At 40.9% G+C, this 14,956-nt stretch overlaps 1 protein-coding gene across 1 annotated transcript; it reads left to right on the forward strand.

Annotated features, from left to right (window-relative positions):
* Nucleotides 1–563: 563 nt before the first annotated feature.
* Nucleotides 564–14,452, forward strand: LOC148022852 (uncharacterized). The gene is made up of 4 exons (XM_087695139.1): nucleotides 564–789; nucleotides 12,822–12,937; nucleotides 13,358–13,459; nucleotides 13,618–14,452. Exons 1-4 carry the CDS (start codon nucleotides 701–703, stop codon nucleotides 14,049–14,051), a joined length of 741 nt encoding a protein of 246 aa, XP_087551265.1. The 5' UTR covers nucleotides 564–700; the 3' UTR covers nucleotides 14,052–14,452.
* The last annotated feature ends 504 nt before the right edge of the window (nucleotides 14,453–14,956 follow it).

A 14,956-nucleotide genomic window follows, 5' to 3' on the forward strand; every position in this document is an offset into this window, starting at 1 on the left:
GGCCATAACGTGGCAGACTATAAAATAAGAGATATTGTAGGTATAATACCTTCCTAATTGACCAAAGACATGTGATATATTAATGTAGGTTTTAAAGGTTTTAAAAATTTTTTTTGGGGAAGAAAGCATAAAGTTAATATATTAATAAAAACAGATAGCTTGGACATATATAGTCTCCAATATCGAGTTTGAGTGCCTGTTTCCTTGTCCATAAATGCTTATGAATGATTAACCGAAAGGGTGGATTTTAAAAAACCAGAATGCAAGGAGACCAAAGGTTAGAAAACCTGAAAGGACGTCCAGTGATCCGAATCCCAATTGAGGTGCCATTTCTCATTAAGTTTTGATGTCAATTTATGAGGAGGATCAATATAAGGGGCAGGTAGGTAATAGTGGCCGCCCATGTTTCCAAGCAAAAGCATGAAAATTAAACTCCACTGTGAGTTGAGTGGCATGGAATAGGTTATTAGGCCATGCTGATATTCTTTTTTGCATCTCTCCAAAGTGGGCAATTCTTTCCATGACTAATTGAAGTTCAGCCCTCAAAGTTTTGAAAAGGTCTTTGATCTTTTCGGTGGTTCTAAGTTCTAACCAAGGCCCTTTTGGGAAAGCTCCTTCTTTGAGAACTAGAACTTGGAAAGGGCACTGCAATCTTCAAATTCGAGCGCTATACTGTAACAGTCGGAGGAACGGCGGAGCTATGGCGTCGTCTACATCTTCAGAAGGAAAGGCGAAGCTCCGGTCGACTAATCCCTTTCTTCGATCATGGGCTTGGAAGAGAGAGCATCGGTGCGCCAGAAAACTCATGAATATGAATGAGAGAGAGAGAGAGAGAGAGAGAGAGAGAGAGAGAGAGAGAGAGAGAGAGCTCTGCCTTTACGTATTGGACCTTCTGAGGGTTGAAGTCAGACCCAAAGGCCATGATACCTTTGATAAAAGTACAGTTTGTCTGTGATCATGGCTTAACCTGACCCAACCTTCTTACAGGAACTTTGTATAGTCACGTTTTCTGTCGTTTCACACGTAAGCTTGAGGTTGATGGGCAAAATGCAGCTGAATGATAAGAAGAGTCAGAAGACATGTTTGGGTCCAGTGAAACTCCATGAGAAGCCAGCTGACTTACCCACGATTGAACCCTGGCGGCTGGTTCTCATTTTGATATGATGGTGTAAGGAAGACGTGCGACACATCTGAGTCGCTGCTTTTCAATTCCCTTCGTAAAAGGGGTGCATTCCTGTTTGACGTCTCAAGATGACTGTAGTGCATCACTGATCGTCTTGCTCAAGCTCCCAATGAGACCACGTGAGGGAAGTACAAACCACGTGAGACGTACAGTATCATGTATTTGTGGCAGAGATATGGTGTACAGAGTGAGTGGAGTTGAGCAGGTCCTCAGAAGATGATGTATTTGAAGATGAAGCACCAAAAACAAACCAACTAGCAGAAGGAGAACTTGAAGAAGATATACTTGATTTTTTCTTATAATCGCCTCTTCTAATATTAACATGCTGGTAAGGATCTTCTTCACGACTTAGTCTACTAACTTGCATAACAAAAAGAGTTGAGGAGGAAGGACTAGAAATATCAACTTGTGTGGCTCTATTGATCCTATAGGTTTTTTAGATGTGTGCACGCTATTTAAAGGGACTTTATTATAGCTACCTTCAAGAGGTTATTAGGTCTCATGCATGAGAGTCAAGTTGTAATTGGTCCTTGAGATTTGTCCTTTATTGTCCATAGTAGTCAGTGTTATCTCCCCTTGTTTCGAGCTTCCTTGGAGTGCGTTGTGAATACCACCCTTGTTTAGTTCTCTGCACATTTGTTGGAGATTGATTTGGTGATGAAGTGTTTGAAGTCATCTTTCTTCAAAGTTCTTTTTGGTCTCCAATGTCGAGCTTTTAGATCAAGGCTTAGGTTTTTTGAGTGAGTACCTAGTTGTGATACCATATAAAGAAATGCTCGAGCACAAAAGATAAATACAAATGTATGACAAAACATAATGTGATAAATAGTAGAACTCAAAGAAAGAGAAACTTTGAGTAAAAGAAGAATGAATGTGGTAAACACACTATCTAAGAGCGAATACAAAACTTTGAACGTTTGTGTCTAAGAATAGACAAGGTCAAACATGAATTGGAGGAATGCAACAAGCAATCTTTATATGCAATCAGTTTCTGTAAACAAAGATCATAATGGAGAAGTTGTCTAGATCGGGTTGATCAGAGGGAGTGGCAGTAAGGGGGCATGCATAATAGCAAAAACGCTAGGTGGGACAGGTTCAAGAAGTGGATAGTAGATAGAAGATAGTCAAGATGATATGGGTGGCTGCTCAACACTCTCACTCAAGCCCAAAACGAGAATAAAGAAGGGACTATAAGAAAAGCTCAAGCCCATTGTTATCCTAAGGCATCCCATCCCAAAGACAAAGCGTGCACAACGGTTGCCGAGTGGTACCAAGACTATAGAGGCGATGGTCATGTTAACAAGGGAGCCCAAGTGATTATGCTAGAGAGGCTAAGGCATTAGACCAAGGGTGGTCGTCAGTTGTCCAATGGCCTACTAGGACTTACAAAGGCGGATGGGACCACATTGAACTTTTTTTTGGAGAATATATATGGTCTGCGACCTTTCAAGTAATTGTGCTCCACCGGAAGAGTGAAAAGGAATGGGTAGATTCAACACATCACAAAACAAACAAGCTAATTCAACCACTTGAGGGTAACAATGACGAGGGAAAGGGTGACAAAGTATGGTGAGGTGGTGAAAAACTACCAGTGGAGACATTTGAGGATCTGCCTAGGTGTGCTTTATACAATGAGATGTATAGAGTAGTGTGCTACATGATGAAAATGCGCATGTAGTAGGTGTCATTTGGACAGTGTTCCTTGTGGAGAAATTGTTCACTTGCCCAAGCGTCCTTATGCAAAGATAATCACGATCATGCAATGCAAAGGAGAGGTACAATAGGAAAGGGAGGCTGATGTCGAAGACAAGTGTCAAATCTTGTACAATACTAAGAAAAGATAGGGATTCCCTTGCAACCCTAGATGTCGAGGCCGAAGGAGAAAGAGGAGCCTAATGTTGGACTTTGTATGGTATTGAGAATCATAATGGTTGATGAAGATAAGGATGAAGCATCCCGATAGGAAGAATAAGGTAGAAGTCACCACCATGATACCATCAAGAGATATTGCATGATCCACCTAGGGAGGGGAGACCTTCATGTTGGAAGAGAAAATCTCCAAGAAAGATGAAATCACGAAAGGAATAGTGTGCATCCCATGTCTCTAGCTAAAAAAGGACTGACGCAAACCTGCATATTAGCTCCACATTGAAAATAGAAAACCTAGCTAGAGAGATTAGAATTTGCAAAATAGATGTTAGTAGTAAGATGCTTGAAAGCAAAACAAAACAAAAAAGTAAAGCTAAATGAAAGAACAATGGAATGAGTGCACCTATCTATGAGTGAGTATAGTGGAAGACTAAACGCCTAAAGGAATGCTACACTAATCTAGGATGTTCGAAGGGACCTAGAGAAGTGCTAGCTTGAGGGCGTGGCCACCAACTTATATGGCCATCAGTAGCTTGATGCCAATTAAACACAGGATGAGGTGGAGAAGTGTGCCTAGGATGGAGTGCATGAGGAGACCCTGGAATGGATGCAAATAGTGCAATGGGTGAGGAGTTGATAGACCAATTAGTTGATCCTTCAAAGATAGTGAAAGATATGGGTTGTTGAGATTGTTCTGTGGCACATGTCCAATGGCGATTGTGTTAGAAGAAGTAGATGGGTAGCAATGGGAGGCGTAGTCCCATTGGATTGTTCAGTAGGAGTGGAGGTAGTTGCAGTGGTTTGTTGTGGTTTCTTAGGTGGGCGAGCTTGGGCCTTGGTACGGTACTCCTCGTCCACATGTTCCTATCCTTGGCAATGTGCGCAAGACTTATTCTTTTTAGGGAGTTGCTGTGAGATGGGTTTAGTTTCTCTGGTTTTGTCGGAGGAAGGGGTATCACCCTTGTTTTGAGTTGCCTTCGCATCTCGATAGTTCTTGCCACCTCAGTTTTCCCTTACAAAGAAGAGGCAACCAGAACCCTCTTTGATAAGACTATTTAGAGGACTTCTTGTAGACTTGATCATGTAGCCTTGCGTAACACAAGAATTGACATTCAAACTCATAAGAGGTTGGTAGTTGGGGCAATGAGATTATGTGCTAGATGAAATGGGAATACTTTTCAGGCAGCTTGTTAAAAAAGAATCAAACCTAATCGTCGTCATTTGACTTCGGGGAGTGAGTAGTGGCAAACTTAGCGAGTAACCATCTATATTGGGCCAACTTGACTTTTAGATCATTCCTCTTCCTAATGGAAAACTCTTGAAGCTCAAAGTCGAGATTCATATGTTTGAGTGCGATCTTGCACCGCATAGTGGTCAATGAGAAGACTCCAATGCTCAAATGCAAGGGAAAAGTTTTGTCACAAAGAGTGGAAGTCGGGAAGCAACCCCTGCATTAACTCAACATTGGTTGTGGCATTGCGGGCTCTCTGTTGACAGATGTGATTAGGGTGAGTTAGTCGAGGCTAGCATTTGAGAGGTCGAGAGATAAGAAGGTGAGTGTCCAAGGAAAGTGAGGGGGATACCCATCATTGCTGTCCCAGGGTAAATAGATGTGTTCACATGCGGGTGTATATAAGGCATAGTGTTAAAGGGCGGCATTCTCTCTAATGATGTACCAAGGTGCAAAGTGGCATTCACTCGAGGATAGGTGACATGGGGTGTAGAGAAGGAACTAGGAGCAGAGATGAAAGACACAACTCCTAGTGTGTTGGATGCTAAAGTGGAGTGCAATCCCAAGTTATTGAATGCAAAAGAAAGAGATTCGGGAGATATGGGTGGGATATGAGGAAAGTATGAAAGAGAAAAGCCAATTCCATGCTCAAAAGAAATAGAAGATACAATTTAAGGTATATCCGATGTTCGTAGATGTATATTTGCGTCTAGAGCCTCCTCGATTAAAATTGCCATATTGAAAAATATTCGGATCCACACATTGGACTTCACAACAATGAAATATATACAGAAGCACATTTAAAGCTTTAAAAACATTAATTTTCATTGTATTTATTAGCATGTCGCATAATGAACATGAGACGAGAAAGTGACAAATGATAAACTATATGAATAAACTTTAAAGATTGATGTATTACAAAGGAGCATCTACACTTTTTCATGATTCATGTGACATGAAAAGTCAAGAGTCTAAACTAAAGACAAATGTCAAAGGAGTCGAAGACAAATGTTTGAAAGACTAAACTGTAAATAGTAACCAACGATAAAGCAACTAACTGTGAGGTTGTAACCAGCCATGGCCCATATGGCATAAAGCAACATACAAAAGGAAAGTCAAGCAAGGATCAAGTGACAAGTCCAAATCTAGAGGGCATCATCATCATTTGCAAGAAAATGAGCATTTGCAGCTCTTGAAGTGCTAGCCTCATGATCATGTGTGCCAGGAAGAGTCTCCATATTACGAGTATGCTCATCCTCTTCCTCCATCTCCCATTGGGTAAATGGATTGGCTTGTGATGTAACACTTTTGCAAAGCATCCTTAAGTTAGCACTGACAAAGACCAAATCATTTGCCTTTTCTGCTCCAAGACGATTCCTCTTCTTTGAGGCAATGTGATTGTAGGTGTTCCATTTGTAAAGAATGATGATGATCTAATACCCCCCTTCTTGACATAGAGGATGGGTTTGGTTGGGCTGTTTTGGAATCCATGTGCAATAAAAAATGCATCTATCTTGGAGTGCCAAGCACCTAGAGCCTATCTTGAGCCATACAAGGCTTTATTTAGCTTTGCAAACCTTGTACTCTTGGCCTTACACAATAAAGCTTGGAGGTTGTGGAACATACACATCCTCTTCCAAATCTCCATTAAAAATGCATTCTAATTGAATGTGCAGCCATAGCAATCATACATCTAATGATGGTCATCTTGGATGTAGGAGCAATACCTCCTCATAGTCAATGCCCTTTTTTTGAGCATATCCCTTTGCAACCAGCCTTGCCTTATATCTGTCAATAGACCCATTAGATCTCCTTTTTAGCTTGTAAACCCAACATGTGCTAATGGCCTTTTTGCCAAAAGGCAAGCCAACAAGACTCGAGGTGTTATTTTGTTTAATAGAGCACACCTCATCACTCATGGCTTGCAAGTTGCACCTAATGCACATCTTTTCATGCATCCTCAAAACATGTAGGCTCATCGTCATCCAAAAGGGTACTAGCAAAAGCATATCATGGCTTGTATCAACAATATGCTCCCCCCACATCTCTAGCACCTAAATGTGTACATAGGTAAAGAAACATCAATACAACTCTCTTTAAGACTCTGTAACAGCCAAATAGGGACTGTTTTGACTGTATGTATAGTGGCCCTTTCTTTCATAGTTGCATCATCCACTTCCCTAGGAGAAATTGGATTAATTGGAGGCTGATATGCAGCAAGTGGAGTAGGTTCAAGATACAGTAATTGCTGATTTTCTATGTCATAATCAGCCCTTGAATGAGTAGCATACGGAAGAAGACCCACAAATATATCCAAATAGTTTGAAGTGGCTGGCATTTCAAATCCAACATGCATAGGTGTTGAATTTTCAGAGCATATATATCTCTACTCGCCAAAACCTTGTGTGTGAAAGGGTTATGTAGCATATACCCTTTGTTTTCCATACTATACCCAACAAAAATGCATTTTACCACCTTATCATCAAGCTTTTCAATGTTTCATGAAGCTCTTTGGGTACATGTGCATATGCAACACAATAAAAAATATGAAAATAATCCACACTAGGCTTCTTGACATACCATGCCTCACACGGTGTAATTGTCCTCAATGCTTGCTTTTATAGAGCACAATTCAAAATATGATTTGCACACATAAGGCCTTCAAGCCAAAGTCAATGAGGTAACCCTTTGCTCTTCAATGTACATCTAGTCATTTCCATATGTTCCACCACTTCATTGTGTCGAGGAGTCATTCTCTTTGCAGAGATTGATGTGCAATGCCATGGTTTAATAAATAAGCCTCAAAGGCTTTGGACATGTACTCTCCCTCTCTATTTGTGCGAAGAGTTTGCACTTTCAAGCCTGTTTCAGTTTTCAATTTGGCAACCAAGTGTTCAAAGTATATAAATATATCTGATTTAGCCTTCAAGCCATACATCCAAGTGTACCTACTCTTCAAATAATAAATACAATCGTATGATAAAACAGACTAATAAAGAACAATTTTAGGATGAGGGTAACTTAGAGACAATGAACACTAAATAAGATAATGAATAATGAATGCTGAATATATAAGATGCTCAATGGAGCAAACACACTATACAAAGGTGAAACACTAACCCTTGAACTCGTAAGGAAAAGCAAGAAAAACAGATCCGTACAAGTATTTTGAATATGTGCTTATGGGTTACTTAAATAGGATCTTTACAGTTTTTCAGGGACCAAAACTGGTCCATCATATGCAAGGACTTATCTTAAGTGGTACAAGTCGTCCAAACCCAAAAATGTAAAAAAGTGATGCATTTACAAAAAGTGGTGGTTTCTAGCTATTTTGAGAAGATTTTTGTAATTCTGTATACATTGGCTTGTAGATCAGAGTCATTTTGATCATTTTGAGTACTTGGATGACCATATTCGGAGTTTGTATAACAAAGTTATGGCCGAAACAAGTCACGACCAAACTCAAGGTTTGCACAAAAATGAAAACAGGGAAAAGCAAAAAGCAAGGCATAAAAGGCAAAAGCCTATGCTTTTAGCATGAAAAGCAAGGCAATAAACTTCTATATAAGATGCATAGTTTGGTATATGAAGGCCTAGGCAAAATTTCAAGAGTTGATATACAATCACAGTAGTTGAAGATTGAAGTGTGCACCTATGCCTTGGGTTCCTTTGGCCCAAGAAGGATTTGAAACATGAACATCAGTGAGTCCTTAAGGTATTGTTTGGGTTTCTTTCCAAGGTTTCTGGCTAAGATATTCTTCATTATATCAAGGTATTGTACTTGAGGATTACTTGGATTGTATAGTGCTCATAAATTATAATAAACAGAGTTACTTCTTGGAGTCAATCGCATTTGGAAATGGGATTCTAGCTTGGTGGGCCATTCTATTATAAACTCAGAATCCAAGAGGGTTTATAACAACTAAATGAGTAGAAGCAAAGACACAACCTGCTAGGTTCAATGCTGTAATAGGGGCGATTGGTAGGAGTGTGGAATTGTCACAATTCCTAGGAGTGGAGCACGATTGGCCCTTTCATAGTTGTTGAGACTCGAGAGGACTACTATGCTCAGGATTCATCACCACTTAGTATAGAAGGAGCCTTAGGAGATGGTGTCCTTTGGCGCTGATCAAACTAGACAACAAGCTGAAACAGCAAATCGCAGATGTGGTGACTGAATTAGCACAAGGCAGCAGTTTTTGGTCATATTGTAGTTGGTGATAGTAGATTTGAGGTCCACACTAAGCAGAATGATGCTATTAGTAGCAAACATAGTAGTTTTTGGTGATATAGCAGGTTGGAAATAGTCAAATAGATGGGTACTCATTAAATCTATCCTCATGGGAAACAAGGAGTGGGTGAGGACCACCATCCAAAATAGTGGTATTGGTGGACCAATGAGATAACCGCTCGGGTGAAGAGGGGTAGATGGTCCTGCCGCCATGTGATCAATGGATCTACCTTGTTGAGGTTGAGGATGACCATCTCTTAGTTGTGGAGGTGGGGTTGAAAGGCCCTCGCCTTATGTGCTCAAGTTCCTAGATGGGAAAGAGAGTTGAGTCTTGGGCGGACTTCCCTTGGCCTTTGAGAAACACTTGTCACCGAAGTGGTTGGCCTTTTGGCAATGTTGATAGTATCTATTCTTTTTGGGCACCTTTTGCCAACTTGGTTTCAATCGTGGTGGTGCTCTTTCCACCATCTTGCTTCACCTTCTGAGAAATCAAGGTCCCCTTCGAATATTGGGGTTTCTTATGAAATTGATTGAACAATTGAGTGTAACATAGTAGAGTTGACACTTAAATTCATAGAAGGTGGGTAACTAGGGTTGTGAGATGACTTGCTTAATCGAGTTGATATATTTTTGTGGCAATTTATTCACGAACAAAGTGACTTGATCATTAGCTAACTTGGATAAGCCAGTGGTGGCGAATTCAGCGAGACGAGCAATCACCGATACTTAGCAAACTTGATAGTGAAATTATCCATCTCAGTGATTCTAGACTGTTAGAGCTCATGGTTAAGGATATGATGGTGAGTCATGTAGCGGTTGACTAGATGTGGCCAATGCTCAAATGTAAGGTCAAAGTGTTGTAGTTGAGGGTGAAATTCTTGCATAATACCTTGCATCAACTCAATTATGGGCCATGGCTATGGCATTTCTACTCTTCCAATAGTAAACTACCTTATATCAAAACCAATGGGGATCAAGCTAGGATCTCGGCCCTTGAATAAGTTTCCACAAGCCTTGGGAATCTAAGACTTGGGAATCTAAGACATGTTGCATCAAGTTTGACCAAGTGGTAAAGTTAGACCCATTAAAATGAGTTTTATCTGTAAACGCATGCTTGGTCGATGCAGATGGATGGATGGCTTGATAAGGAGGGGGATAGTTAGGCATTATGGGATAGAAAGGAGAGTAACTAGGTGCTACATGAGGCATTGAAGTGCATGGCATGGTGACTCTAGAGATGTGCCCCAAAGGAGGTGACTCTTGTTCTTGGCCTTATTGTACTAGTCCCAATTTTTGTGAGTCTCTCTTTGTGCTCCAAACAAGTAGAGCAAGGTCTTCCCATAGAAGAGTCTGTCGAATCCTAGAGGTAAGCAACGTGGTGTAGAAGACATCATAATTGGGAGACTGCAATTGAGTAATGAGAATCATCACCATGTCCTTTGATGAAATCATTATTTCAAGCGAGGGAAGCTTCTGATGATAGAAAACATCCAGAGTCTTTTTAGCATGTTGATATGGTGGGCAAAGGTCTTTTGATGATAAGAGAGGAGAGCTTCATCCAGACCTCCTCTGTTGCCCGAGGTCTACGTACATGCACAAGGACAAAATTGTGTAGTCTCATAAGGAGAAAAGATTGCATGCTAGAGTTGAGTTGATCCTAAAGGGTTGCTTGGTCCATTGTAGAACTAATGTGAGGATCCTCCATTGGACGGGGGATTGGGGTAGTAACAAACTCCCACAAGTCAAAGGTGTCAAGGATACACTCTACTTTGTAGGACCAAAGTGAGTAGTTCACACCATCAAGTTAATCTTCTTTGGTGAGAGAAGGAAGCACTGGCACTTGAACAAAAGGAGCCATCGTTGCTGTTTGAGGACCTATGGTACAGGCCGTGTGAGAAACATATAGAGAAGTGCTGGGGCCGGGGGGGGGGTTGCTCTCCAATCTTCTCGTTTTGTGAGAGTGAGAATGGGGCTCCATCGTTGTGTTGCTCTTCGTGATGGTTTGACGGATGGGACCGCCTATCGAAGGAAGATTGAATAATCTTCTCATCTAAGTCATCAAACTTGTTAAGCTGATACTCCATATGCCTTCAAATAGACTTGCAAACACACAAAACTCTTGAGTTTTGGGGTCGAGTTGGGCAAATGGAAGGGAAATCAGCTACACCTTGCAAAGAGAAGTTGTAGATGCCACATACACTTCATAGCAAGGCCCAAAGAAGGTAGAAAATCTGCGTTCTTCGCAACTAATCTGCTCCAAACAGCAAGCTGAGTGTACTCTTCTCTTTGTAGAACCTTTGAGTCCTCACTTTTGCAATGATACCATGAAGGAACACAAACATATAGAGAGAAGGGAAGAGGAAGACTGCAATGAAAGAAGAGAATGGAAGGAGAAAATCTGCACTGAACTCCAAAAGAATGTTGAATACAAAGGGGACTGATCAGTCCTTGCATGCAGGCCAAGGTGTCAGTGAGGGCATCGAATCAGGGTAATGACATAAGGCAACACCGAAAGATGGTAGTTATGTGATGAGAGGGGTATTAAGCGTCAGTTGACCGTCCCCTACACCCCCCCTAGAATGGTTTGGCTGAGCGGATGAATAGAACAATCCAGGAGCGTGTATACGGTGTGCTTAGCCATACAGGCCTACCACTAGGCTTTTGGGCTGAGGCAGTTAGTACAGCTGTGCATGTCATAAACAGATCACCCTCTAGTGGTTTGGATTTCCAGGTTGCAGAGGAGGTATGGACTGAAAAACCTCCCTCTTATGCGTATCTCCGTGTCTTTGGATGTGAGGCATTTTGCCATGTGGCCAGGGACAAGAGAAGTAAGTTGGATCCCAAGAGTGTCAAATGCATTTTCCTTGGTTATGGGGATGCAGGCGAGATGAAGAAAATGCAGTTGCCTACAGTATGAGCTGATCACTGCAAAAAAGGGTATGAATACATGCTCTAGTTAGTGAAATAGAAATGTAAGGCTGGAAATAAACCTTAGTCAATGTGAAACACCTACAACTGATTGGAAATGAAATGCATGCTCTAAACGGAGCTGTCGCCTCCATCAAAACACATGGTAGACTAAGTCTCAGAGCTCCGAATGTTTTGTTTGACTCAGATTGAGACTCACAAACAAGAGATCATTGTGCAAAATACACATGATGGCTAACATATCTAACACCATGTTAGAAGTGGGTAGAAGTGTGAGAATTTGCTGTGATAGATTGCACAAACACAAGAGAGAAGAGAGACATTGCAAAGAAAGATGTATATTGCAAAAGAACTTAAAAAGAAAAGGCTCAGGAAAGAGAATCCATGTACCAAGACAAGAGATAGTACAGAAACAAAAGTGGGTCACTAGTTGTGTGGGCATTGGCATGGGCTCCCTCTCTCCAATAGGACTTGTAGATGTAGGTGTATGCTGAAGTGTTTGGAGGAGAGAGTGACCAGCCTATAAATAGGCCGTCAGTATGATCAGGTTGGCCAGCAATCCAGCATCACAATAATAAAGTTGGCTAGCATAAAATATGCCATAAATAGGTGCCTATAAGTGAGGCGACCACATCACCTTTGGAAGAACTGTGCTCAGCCCATTGGAACATGCACAGACTGATATAGGAATTGACAATATCTGCTAATAGTAACCTAAAAGTGTTCGGAAGGCATGAAACATGTTTCACTAAAATGAAACATTTCAATATGTGATGCTTCACATACCTGTTACAGTCCAAGGAAAAAAAACAACTTCTGTTAAAACCACGCTAAATATATGCATTTCAAAGATGTTATTTTGTCATTTCATGTGGCATGTCACTTAGGGCCTTCATAAGGGTGATGTTTCGTGCTGAAACAGAATGTTTTGGGTGTGAAAAGTTTCAAGGGCGAAAATGTTTCGCAGGTTTGAGATTCCCTTTTAATCACTAGAGGAGAGGCATGTCAAGTTGCTATGAAGCATCAGCTTGAGAATAATGAGCTCAATTCTGAATTTTGGAAGTGTTTGCTATTGTGGGTTGAATTTGGAATTTAATCTTTGCAATGGAAATCAAAGATTGGGTGGCTTGTGTTGTGCTTGTGTTTGAGATTTTGATTAAATTTACTTCAAGTATTCTTTTGTGATGTGTAGTTGGTCATAATGATTTCACCTAGAGCAGATCCCAGGATGAAGTGCAAGATTTGTAAGGAGGAAACCTTGTTTGGTGGTTTGAAGAAAGATTCATGTAGTGAGGAGCATGACTGGCTCTTCGAGGTGTTTTAAGCAATTCAATGGTTTTTCTACAATCCTGACATGTTCTTATTTTTTATTTCGACAGGCCTGACAGGGATAGGTTTGATCGTCCATATATACATCAGTTGCTTGTGAGTGCTCAGCCACAGACACTCATTATAAACCAGGCCCGATTTTCCACCAGAGGGTTTGCTTCAACAGGCAGGTTTTTGTCACTTCATTTCGATGGTTACCTGTTCACTTGAATAAGGGGGGTGCTCCCCTCCAAATTTAGCTGAGACAGTTGACAAGAGCCCCCTGGCATTTTTCCTATGGCCAAATAGGATAGCTTGCAAGCCAAATGAACAGTGGAGCTTGATTGCATCTGGGATTGTCGACTTTAATAGAATTTTTTGTAACTAGTTTTGTAACAAAAGTTTTTATTCTTATTCTGGACAAAGTCAAGGATTGAGAATCAAACTTTTGATGCAGAACAGGAATGAGTAATTAGGTAATTTTGCTTCTTCCCTGTAATTTGACTATAGCGTGTAGTTAACAATCTTCATAAGATGCATGTGGGGTTAGTTTGTTGGCTCCAGCCTTAATGAGATATGCTACTCTCTGAACAGCTGTGTAATGCAGTGTGGGATAGTGCAATTGTTTTGAGCAAGTACTTGGAGAGGTGGCCGCAATTAGTTAGTGGCAAGCACTGCATTGAACTTGGTGCAGGTTGTGGACTTCCAGGTAATGAATCAGCATCCAATTGACATTGAACTTAGGAAACTAACGTGGATGTAGAATTTACCTGATTAGGTTATTGCACTTTTCTACATTGTTGTGTCTTGAACTTAATTTGCTTCAGATTGTCATTTCTCACTTTGTGAGCAGAGAAACACTTGTAGGGATTACAGCTGCTTGCCTTGGAGCTGCTTCGGTGCTTCTAACAGATCTCAAGGAAAACCTGTCTCTTCTCCAACAAAATGCTATTGCCAATTGTGTGACAAGTTCTGTTTCTGTTGCTGCTTTAGAGTGGGGTTTCCGATCAGATGTTGCCAAAGGAACCTTTGAAGTAATTCTTGCAACTGATGTGATGTATGAAGCAAGCATCATCAGCGCTTTCCTAGCAACTGTGAGAGGACTCTGCATTTCTTCAAGCAGGATATTTTTGGCTTATGGAAGGAATCGTCAGGCAGAGGAACAGTTCTTCAATGAAGCTAGGAAATGGTTTATATTGCAGAAAGTTGGCAATGATGAATTGGATGAGGTGTTTCAGTGCATTGATGTGGACGTGTATGCATTGTCACCAAATTCTGATTGTATAGAAAACAATTTATAGTTTGAAAAACAGAAAGGTTTTTATTGAACTGAACAAGTTGTAGCTGATTTTACTTGGGGAAGTTGAGGGATGAGGACTTTATTGATGATGCTGCACATTGTGTTAACAATATTGATATAGCAAATATGATGGTGAAAATTGCAGGCAAAGGGCAGATTTGTACATATTGGGGCAGACTTTTGGAAAAATGTGATGCCATTTAAAATAGTATTTGGCTTAGCTTTGGTCTAAGCAAGCAATCAAGAGATTAGTTACATTCACATTAGACATAACCCAACTGGAAAATGAGATGCAGGCTGAAAATATATTATAGAAACCTTGAAGGCTGGGAGCAATGGATTGGTTTCTTAAAGAAATGGAGTACATGAACATTGTTGCACTCTTTAAATCATGAAGCTGATTCCCTAAACAAAGGATTCAGAACAGCTGAAGTTGTGGGAACAATGAGTCATTTCCTTGAAAGATATGTAGTACATGCATTTTATGCATTGGTTAAATTAGATAACCTTTTCCTATGCCAAAATGAAAATAAATTCAGCCAAGGTGAAAATAAAATAATGGAAAATTTTACTTTCATGCCATTGGGGACTGCAGCTGGACATGAACAATGAAGACTGTCAAATATGGAGATAGAAAATCATTGAATGGCATATAAAAGAGGAGTGTTTAGCCTAAAGAAAGATAGTGCACTCTTTTCTGATGTAACAAAACATTCCTTTATTTGACTCTCTAAGGCTTGTAGAAAAAGATCCTCCAATCCTTCTGAAAGCTCGCTGTCGCATCGCTTGCTACCCCTGCCCCCCGACTACGCCCTCATGCCCGCGCTCGCCCTGCCTGTCGCCCTGGCTGGTGCCTCTCCGTTCTCCACCTACGGCCCCCGCCTAGGCCCCCGCTTGTAGCCCATC

The sequence above is a fragment of the Lygodium microphyllum genome, chromosome 16 (genome assembly GCF_053477565.2).
Source record: "Lygodium microphyllum isolate KBCC chromosome 16, Lygodium_microphyllum_v1.1.10, whole genome shotgun sequence".
NCBI classification, from domain to species: Eukaryota; Viridiplantae; Streptophyta; class Polypodiopsida; order Schizaeales; family Lygodiaceae; genus Lygodium; species Lygodium microphyllum.

Bases quoted from the DNA above. Each gene is read 5' to 3' on its own strand.
- LOC148022852 (XM_087695139.1), top strand. From the start codon at position 701: ATGGCGTCGTCTACATCTTCAGAAGGAAAGGCGAAGCTCCGGTCGACT. The intron at 790-12,821 runs GTGCGCCAGAAA...TTATTTCGACAG, and splicing joins GCTTGGAAGAGAGAGCATCG to GCCTGACAGGGATAGGTTTG. The intron at 12,938-13,357 runs GCAGGTTTTTGT...TGTGTAATGCAG, and splicing joins CAGAGGGTTTGCTTCAACAG to TGTGGGATAGTGCAATTGTT.